General features: G+C 45.5%; 1 protein-coding gene across 2 annotated transcripts; it reads left to right on the top strand.

Annotated features, from left to right (window-relative positions):
* The first annotated feature begins 820 nt into the window (after positions 1-820).
* On the top strand, positions 821-1,887 carry c1ql2 (complement component 1, q subcomponent-like 2). Of its 2 annotated transcripts, XM_029506937.1 has the most exons (3): positions 824-1,135; positions 1,169-1,405; positions 1,708-1,887. In XM_029506937.1, the coding sequence occupies exons 1-3, from the start codon at positions 824-826 to the stop codon at positions 1,885-1,887; spliced, it is 729 nt and encodes a 242-aa protein (XP_029362797.1). The 2 variants fall into 2 exon arrangements, with proteins under 2 accessions (XP_029362798.1, XP_029362797.1); XM_029506938.1 differs by having other exon boundaries at positions 821-1,405.
* The last annotated feature ends 7,843 nt before the right edge of the window (positions 1,888-9,730 follow it).

Genomic DNA, 9,730 nt, shown 5'->3' with positions numbered 1-9,730 from the left:
TGCAGCACTTGGGTTTGGCTACTGGTAAAGAGCAAAAGCTGTAGCCTCGAGATCAAACAACAAGAACTTTTTGTTGTCACGTAACTGCCCAATTTGTAAAAGTCAGAGCGGCAATGTTTGTCACCTAGATACATTAATCCCCAACCATCTGACTGTTCAGAAGCCATGACAGATGAATTTCACAGTAGGTGTTTGGTGACACAAATTCAGCAGTCACAACTCACTGAAATCAAGAGTGAAAGTGAAATAAGATACAGATTGCTCTAGTTGCACCTAATCATACAAGCCATATTCAAAGATGTGAATGAATTTATTAGCCTGCTCTGCTCTCAGCTGGTTTGAATGTAAATGAGGGAGGTAAGAGAGGAAATTTCTAAGATGGATATTCAGACACTTTTTTTTTTTTATTAAAATTCATACATAAAGAAGACATGATTTTTGTAACGGTTTTATTATTCAGATTGCCAAAGGCTTTGTTCTTAAGATGCTACGTCACGGATGGCGACCCGTTGCAGACAAAAAAAGGATTAAAGCCGGTCTGTGCTCGGAGACACTTCGCGTACCGCCACAGCCACTGCTCCCCATGTCAGTCAAGTGAACCCAGATGAAAGTGGTACCACGCTGAACACTGGCGGCAATGAGCTGGAAGGTCTGAAACCCCTCTCTTCCTCTGACTCTGTATTGGTCCGCTCTCTTTCTGTCGTGGCTTTTGGCATCCTCACCACCTTCCACCATTACGTCCCAAAGCAAAACGAACTTTTTAGCTCTTGCTTCTCGGACTCTCCACAGAAAGACAACCGTTGCCGCGGTGGTTGGCATCGTCATGGTTTTGGCTGTTATTATCGCAATTCCCCTGCTGGTCCAAACATCCAAGACCATTGCGCACTACGAAATGATGGGTACCTGCCGGATGATCTGTGACCCGTACAACCCCAAACCGAGCGCCACCGCTCTTGAGGTCATACAGGACTTAAGCGCGATGCCCACTCAAACTTTTGTTCAAGGGACTAAAGGAGAGCCAGGTCGGCCTGGGAATCCCGGGCCGAGGGGGCCGCCCGGCGAACCGGGGCCACCGGGTCCGAGAGGACCGCCGGGGGATAGAAGTGATTCTGGAAAAATTGGTCATCCCGGCGTGGTACGCACTGAGCACATCGAGACCGACAGAGAGACAGGCTCTCCGACTATCAGGGCAAAGATAGCATTTTATGTTGGTCTGAAAACCCCCCACGAGGGATATGAAGTATTGAGATTCGACGACGTTGTCACGAACATTGGGAATCACTATGACCCAACCACCGGAAAGTTCACTTGTCAGGTGTCTGGAATTTACTACTTCACCTATCACGTCTTGATGCGTGGAGGAGACGGAACCAGCATGTGGGCAGACTTATGCAAAAACGGACAGGTAAGTATATCCTAGTTTTAAACCCGAGACCTGCACATGTATATTCAACACATCTATTAAGATTGTTGAAAGGTATGTGAATTACCGCCCGCAGCTTAATAGCCGCGGAGAGCCAGTACGCAACCCAAATACATTAAGAATTCCAACTGCTGTGCAAAAGGTGGGTCTTAATTTATTTCGATTATCCCAAAAGACTCAAAAGATCAATAAATCACCACGCTTTGCGCAGCAATTGTTTTCATTTCAGGCATGGGATAGAAAGAGACTGCCTGGTCAAAACTCAAAACTCTACTATTCTGCAGGTCCGAGCCAGTGCCATAGCGCAAGACGCAGACCAGAACTACGACTATGCCAGCAACAGCGTAGTCCTGCAGCTCGAGTCCGGGGACGAAATTTATGTGAAACTGGACGGTGGCAAGGCGCACGGTGGAAACAACAACAAGTACAGCACGTTTTCTGGTTTCCTTTTATACCCGGACTAATGTGGAACCCTTCGATCACTGAACTACAACGACACAAACAAACTCCAATTCAAAGTTGAAGTTGATCGTGCCTGACAAAGGCCAGAAAATGCTGCCTCATCATCAGTCACAATATCATAACACACAAGGAGGACTGTTTGTGCCTATTATCAGCTTGCATTCATGGCAGCTTAGTTCCACATGCTGTGCAGGAAAAAAAATTCTCTCCAATGAGGCAAGTTTAAGAACCCTCCTCAAATGGTTTGTTATTATTTAATGTGTTATTTGGAAAAATTCAGTACAAGGAACTGCAATAAGCTCAGCTATACCTCAGTTTTTTTATTCTACCAGGAGGTATCAGTTTGCAAGGGCAGATGTTGTGCTGTCTCTTGAGCCCTTTGTAGAGCTGCGTAATTGACTGCACTGAAGGTTAACTCAAAGGCATTGATCAGCATTCCTGTGTAGAGGAAGTAGCTGTGTGATCTGATACTCTTTCTGCTTGAAATTGTTACATAGAGACTGAAGACTGTACACATACTGTGTACTCTGAGACCACCTGCCCTAGTACTGTACAACTCCACTGTGTGTCTGTCTATTACCTACATGTATGTGTGTAGCTATATATATATATATATATATATATAATGAAATGCAAATTAGTGAACCCATGTATGTTGTAGGTACCATTTAACTGTTCATCGTGTGTTGCAACATTGTTTCTATGTATTTGTATTACAGTATACATGTTGCTAAAAAATTCAGTATATTGTTATATTTCTATGTTGGTTTAAAATTTATTGGCTTTTGGCTATGGCTTTTGTGGGTGTCCAGATACAGACCAGATACAGTCTGATTCTGCAGCAGGATAACACCAGACACAAGATGTCTGCTATCAGCCTGTTCTGGGCTCAGAATTCTGTCCGTGTATTTGTGACTGAAGCACAATTATTTGTCTACATTATGCTACTCAACAGTTCTGTCACATACTTTCACATTAAATAATCACCTAAACACACTGGTGCTAACCTCAATCATGTGAAGTATAACTAGCTACATAAAACTTACATCACTCAGACACATCATTACACATTACCACAGTAGCCTAACAAAAGTATCATCTGCAAAATTACTTCTACTAATGCAGTCCTTCAAATCTACAGTAGTTATGGCTAAATTGTTTTAATTTTTGTTTTTTTGTTTTTTAATTTCATCTTATAAACACTGTAAGGCAAAAAACATGAGCTAAAAGACACACCACAGCATTATCATTCCTTCTCCATGTCTGTAGTGTGTACAGTACCAAAACTACAGTTGATAGATGTCAATGCAGTGCTGAGCACCACCAACAGGCACCCAGCCAATTGCAAAAACACAGTGGAATAAAATGCACCATAGCAAGAGCAAGAACTTGGCAACAGTGGCAAGGAAAACGTTCCTTTAACAGGCAGAAGCCAGCTCAGGGAGGGCAGCCTGGTTGGGTTGAGAGAGAAAGGGAGAGAGCCAGAGAGAACAGAGACAGTGAGAGAACACATGAGGAAGAGGTAAAGGGTGGGTGGGTGGGTGGGGGGGGGGGGGGGGGGGGGGGATTGGTATGGAGGGATGGTGAGACAACAAGAGCAGGAGGAGAGAAGATGTCATAAAAAAAGGCAAAATATACAGATGTTAAACTCTTTATAAAATTATTTAAAGAGACCCAACAGATCCCCCAATGAGGAAGCACTTGGTGACAGTGGCAAGGAAAAACTTCCTTTAAGAGGCAAAAACCTTGGACAGAACCAGGCTCAGGGGGACAGCCATGTGCTTTGACTGGTTGGGATGAGAGAGAGAGAGGTGACCCGCTGGTCAGAGTCCACCATGGTTGCTTCCCCCATTCGTGGAGGAGGCCGATGCACCAGAGGAAGCCAATACACTGCACGTGGAACTTCAAGCTGCACGGGTGAAGGAATTCGCCCTGCGCAGGAGGCTTGAAGCTGCTCAGCTACAGCAGCTGGTTACCCCGGTTGGCATAGGGGCGTGACACAGGAGTTTAGCAACCCTGGGTAACCAAACACCCTCAACAATCCACTCGCGGAGCATGACTGTACTGCTGCCTAGGGATGCGTCGCAGTCTGCCATGGGACAAAGGGGTCGGTACTCTGACCTAACTCCCTCCACGCTGCAAGGTGCAAGGTACCGGTATCACCACCATGATGAGTGAACTTCCTGTTTGCAGTAGGCGTGTGACATCATTTCAAGATCTTCACCCTTTCCTAAGCTTAAAGACTATAATGTAACTCTGCTAATCGAACTAGCTGGAGCTGGAGGTGAAAATTAGAGAGTTAGAGTTGCGGCTCTACACCATAGGTAGCCCAACTTATGCTAGTGTTGCTAGCCCCCCTGTACTGTAGCCAGTGTGGGCCAACCTAGACCAGCTCCTACGCCATCTGAAAGACTTTCCTCCCCCCAGCGGCTCCTGAGGAGCCAGGACCTAGTCAGGGCGGCTGGGTGACTGTCCGAGACAAGAGGTATAGTTGCAGGCAGCAGCCCCGGTTCACCACCAACTAGTTGACGTTTCCAATAGGTTCTCCCCACTCAGCAACACTCACCCACTCACTCATATTCATTCGCTTTTATCCGTATCCGGGTCGCGAGGCTGCTGGACCCTATCCCATCTCACATTGAGTGAGGGGCGGGGTACACCCTGGACAGGTCGCCAGTCCATCGCAGGGCCAACACACAAGGACAAACAGAGACAAACAACCACTCATGCTCGCATTCACGGTCAATTTAGAGTCTACAGTTAACCTATACATGCATGTCTTTGGACAGTGGGAGGAAACCACAGTAACCGGAGGAAACCCACGCAGACACAGGGAGAACATGCAAACTCCACACAGAAAGGACCCATGCCGCGAACCAAAGTCGACTCGAGTGATTGCTGACTCTATTCTGAGGAACGTGAAGTTAGTGACACCAACAGCCATAGTTAAGTGTATCCTAGGGGCCAGAGCAGGCAACATCCAGTCATACCTGAAACTGCTGGCTAAGGATAAGCATAAATATGGTAAAAATGTTATTCACGTCAGCAGTAAAGACAACTGGCTTTTGCCAGTCAGAGGTCACACAAATTAATGTGGAATCTGTGTTTACTTTGCTAAAATAATGTCATACACTGTAGTTTTCTCTAGCCCCCTCCCCAGTCGGACCAGTGGTGACATGTACAGCCACATTTCACCATTTAACCGCTGGCTGTCAACGTGGTGTACCAAAAAGAATGTGGGCTACATTGATAGCTGGAATACTTTCTGGGGGAGACCTGGTCTGATTAGGAGAGATGGTGTCCATCCCACCGTGGGTGGGGCCGCTCTCATATCTAGGAATATGGCTGAGTTTATTAGAAAGCTATAACCCTGACAGCCCTGAGTTGAGACCTGGCGGCAGAGCCGCAGTTTAACACACACCTCTGCGCCTCAGTCAGAGCGGTTCCTGCCGAGAATACAATAGAGTCTCTGTCTATGTTTAGGTCTATAGAAACTGTGTTTGTCCCCCAACCACCTACATTTAGAGAAGTTTATTCATTCATTCATTCATCTTCAACCAATTTATTCGTTTCCAGATCATGTTAGCAAGGAGCGGTGTACACCCTGGACAGGTTGCCAGTCCATCACAGGGCCAACACACAAAGACAAACAACCAATCATGCTTGCATTCACACCTACAGTCCCCAGTTAACCTAGACATGCATGTCTTTGGATAGTGGGAGAAATCTGGAGTACCCTGAGGAAATCCATGCAGACATGGGGAGAATATGCAAACTCTGCACAGAAAGGACCCAACCTGCAACCTTATTGTGGGGCAGCAGTGCTAACCACTACACCGCCGTGCTACCCTTTATAAAAGTTACTAAACCCAATTTAAACAGAAGAGGAGCTAAAAACAAAAACTCAACTGAGATCAAAACAGCCACAAATTCAGTCTCAAATAACACTGCAATTAAATGTAGATTGTTGAATAGTCAATCACTATCATCAAAACCACTATTACTCAGTGACCTCATAACTGATCATCATATTGATTTATTTTGTATAACTGAAACCTGGCTGCAGCAGGATGAGTATATTAGTCTTAATGAAGTGACAGCCCCCGCTCATGTTAATTTTCCTATCCCACGTACCATAGGTAGAGGAGGGGGGCGGTTGCAATTTCAATCAAGCTGTCAAGGGCTGGGTTTTAGTCTGTGTTTTGGGTTTTTTCTTTTCACTTCCCCCTCTCCCTTGTGTTGTGTTCAGCTTTTGTGCAGTGCTGACCTACTCTCCACCTTCCCTGGTCTGCAGTGGGGGCACACCTTGTTCTTGTTTGCCACTAATCAATCACTCCATAAAACCTTGGTCACCTCTCCATCACCTTACCAGATAATTCTGATTTGCTCGGTAGTGGTACATCAAAAACCCTAGTGCTTGTTGTGCTCGACTCTTTTGTCGAGCACAACAAGCACTGTGCCTGTGCCTGTGAGCTAACTTCTCTCCTGTCCTGTTCCAGTTTGTGTTTCCCTGTGTTTTTCGTGTCTCCCGTTGCCGGAGCCCGAGCTGCCTCTCTCCACCAGCACCCCTGCTTCAACTGGTTCCTATCTCCCCCTACCAAGCTTTTGAAGAGCTGGACCATTTTTATTTGCACCTTACCTCACTATCTTCTGTTCATTAAAATGAAACTGCCCACCTGCGTCTGTTTCCGCTTCTTAGTTATGGAGACTTCACAGCAACTTACCACCAGTGTCTCTCAACTTGGCAGTCAGGTGGACTAGATGACTACACAAGTCTCTGACCTCTCAGCAGCAGCCACCTCTCCACCACCTCCCGCACAACCTGCTGTGCTTCCGGTGAACCCCTCTCTCCTGCCTCGTGAGCCATTTATTCCCACTCCTAACAGGTACCCGGGCAATTTAGGAACATGTCCGCAGTTTCTTCACCAGTGCAATTTAGTTTTCAGTCAGCAGCCCTCTACTTACTCCACCAATCAGTCCCAGATAGAATTCATTATGAGCATATGTGCATAGATCAAGCGGCAGCCTGGTCCCTAGCCATTTCCCCTTAACAACTCAGTCCTGTGGTCAGATTATCAAGCATCAAGCAGAGAGCTGGTGGAATGAAGGTACACTCCGGTGAGTTCTTTCAAAGGGACTAGCAGACGAAATTAAAGATGAGTAAGCTGCTTGGGACGAGACTAGTTCGTTAGATGAGCTAATTGGACTGGCTTCCAGACTGGACAATAGGCTCAGGGAGAGGTGCAGGGAGAGGGCAGAGAGGCAAAGAGGCGCTCCCAACCCATCCACGCTTCGCCATCACCTGCAGCCACCTCCACTTTCATCTGGGAAGGTTGCCCTCTCTGCCTCCAGCCCCTGTGGCAGAACCCATGCTGCTGGGGAGATCTGGGCTCACCCTGGCTGACAGGCAGTGCCGGCTGCGTCTTGGTCTCTGCTTGTACTGTTGCCACGAGGAACGCCGCCTGGCTACATGCCCTGCTCGGCCAAAAGAGTAGGCTGACCCACTGAGTGGGGTTGCTGCTGAACCATTCTACCAGGACCTTGACCCCTGCAAATCGCATTCAGTTGAGAGGTACGCTACACTGGTTATTTGTTTCGCTCCCTGTACATGTCTTAGTGGATTCTGGAGCAGATGATAGTCTAATTGACACTGATCTGGTTAAGCTAAAAAATATCCCCGTAGTAGTCAGTCTGCCTGAGCCTAAGGAAGTTTTGGCCCTAGACGGCCACCTTCTCTCCTTAATAACCCATCGCACTGCTCCTTTTTCCCTCACACTTTTTGGTAACCACACGGAAATGGTGGAACTATTCATCCTCCTTCCCCCACCCATGTTGTGGTATTAGGCCTTCCATGGCTTAAACATCATAATCCCAGTATCAATTGGCCCACAGCATCCATTACTTCTTGGAGCAGTTACTGTCAGAAAAACTGTTTAACCCTTGTGTTGTCAAAAATGACTCACCACCATGTTTAGCTGCAAAAAACCCCATATAACACTCTTTTCTCAACTTGAAATTTTATGACTTTTCCTAAAGGGACCCCAACATTAAAAAAAGTGAAACTCTGGTTTTGCTTACATTTCCATATGGGCTGTACACCACAAGAGTTCTAAGATTGTCTTATGGGTCATTTTTGACCTGTGTGTTATAAAAGCATTTACATGACATAAAAAAGTACAAAGGCCACATAAAAAAACTCCCTTTAACACACACACACACACACACACACACTCTCTATAATGTGGAAGAAGAGGTATCTGAAGAAGAAGATAAGAAGGAATACAACACAGACCATGAAGAAAAAATTACCCAAGCTGAAAGAGAGACATTTTTATCCAAGAACAGTAAATATCATGGTCAAACATGGACGGCATCCCCGGAAGAGCTGCAGCACAAAACATCATTAGGATGACCCCAGGGCAAACAAGCTATTCAGCTGCCCATGCCAAGGACATCTCCTCCACTTTCCTCCTGTCCATCACACCAGCCATTGAAAAGATCATACTGGAAATGACAAATTTGGAGGGCTCCCGAAAATATGGAGACAACTGGAAACATATGGATCAAACTGACCCGTGTGGCTACATAGGGCTTTTGATCTTAGCAAGTGTCTATAGAGCTCTGGGTGAGGCTACATCTAGTCACTGGAATGTAAAGAGTGGAACCGCAATTTTTTGTGTCACAATGCCGCTGAAAGTATTCCACACTTTTTCAAGAATGCTCAGATTTGACAACCGTGAGTCAAGACCAGCAAGGCGTGTGACGGACAAACTGGCAGCCAACAGAGACGTCTGGGCCAAGTGGGTTGTCTGCCATACCTTTACAACCCTGGACCTGAAGTCACAGTAGATGAGCAGTTGGTTCCATTTGTGATATAGCAGACGATCCACCCAACCTGCTCAGGGAGCTGAATCTTGTCCTGAGCCACCTGAGGCTTCAGCTGTTATTTTTCCTTTCAATAAAATGAAATCAATAGTAATTTCTTCACATTGATATAATAGCAATAATAGACCTTTACTGTATAAAAGAAAACTATTATGACAGTTGGATTGTGGAAGAAAAAAAATAATAATTCACTGGTGAACGTCTTTTTTCACTGTTAGAAAAAAAAAGATAAAATTGAATAGAATTAAGTTGATTTGATAAATAGCAGGATGTTTCATCATACAAAATAGATATTGGATTTAAAATTCCATGAAGCTGCTTTATTTTAGGGCTTTGGTGAAGATGTGTCATTTTTAACCCATAGGACAAGGCCAGTATACAAGTGTCAAGGACAAAGGCAAGAGAGGACAGGATAATGCGAAGAATCTCAATGGTAGACCTTGCCCTCTGAGCCCTGCTGGCAACAGCCCCCAGACACACTAGTATCTTGATATTCTTATTCTTCTATAGTCTTGATAAGTGTAAAACTCAACATGTAAATGAAATGTCTATTCATCACTTTTCATACTCGACTTTGCCCTTCATCTTGTACCCATAATATAATCCGACTTCTGTCCCCTCACACACCTCCACACAGTGGCTGTTTTCCCCACAGACAGCAATCAATATTCTCCTCTGCAGGCCGTCGGGGTTGTGCCATTAATTACCTCTTGGATCAGATTGATAAAGGCATGTCATGTCGGAAATGGCCCTTAGCCTGGTCATTGTATAGAACATGGTTGTCCACGTAGAGATAAAGGCAGCAAATGTACAAAAGCAGTACACGAGATTGACTACATGTGATTAATGTGTGAAACCTGTTACACCTGTCAGTGGTATCACCGCTGTGCTGTGGCCTTAAGGTCTTTTATACAGCTGAATCTGTATGTTGGATGAGTGTCAGTAGTTTGTATACATCTT

Source organism: Echeneis naucrates, chromosome 7 (assembly GCF_900963305.1).
Source record: "Echeneis naucrates chromosome 7, fEcheNa1.1, whole genome shotgun sequence".
Taxonomy (NCBI): domain Eukaryota; kingdom Metazoa; phylum Chordata; class Actinopteri; order Carangiformes; family Echeneidae; genus Echeneis; species Echeneis naucrates.
This window is presented reverse-complemented; position numbering and strand designations above follow the sequence as displayed.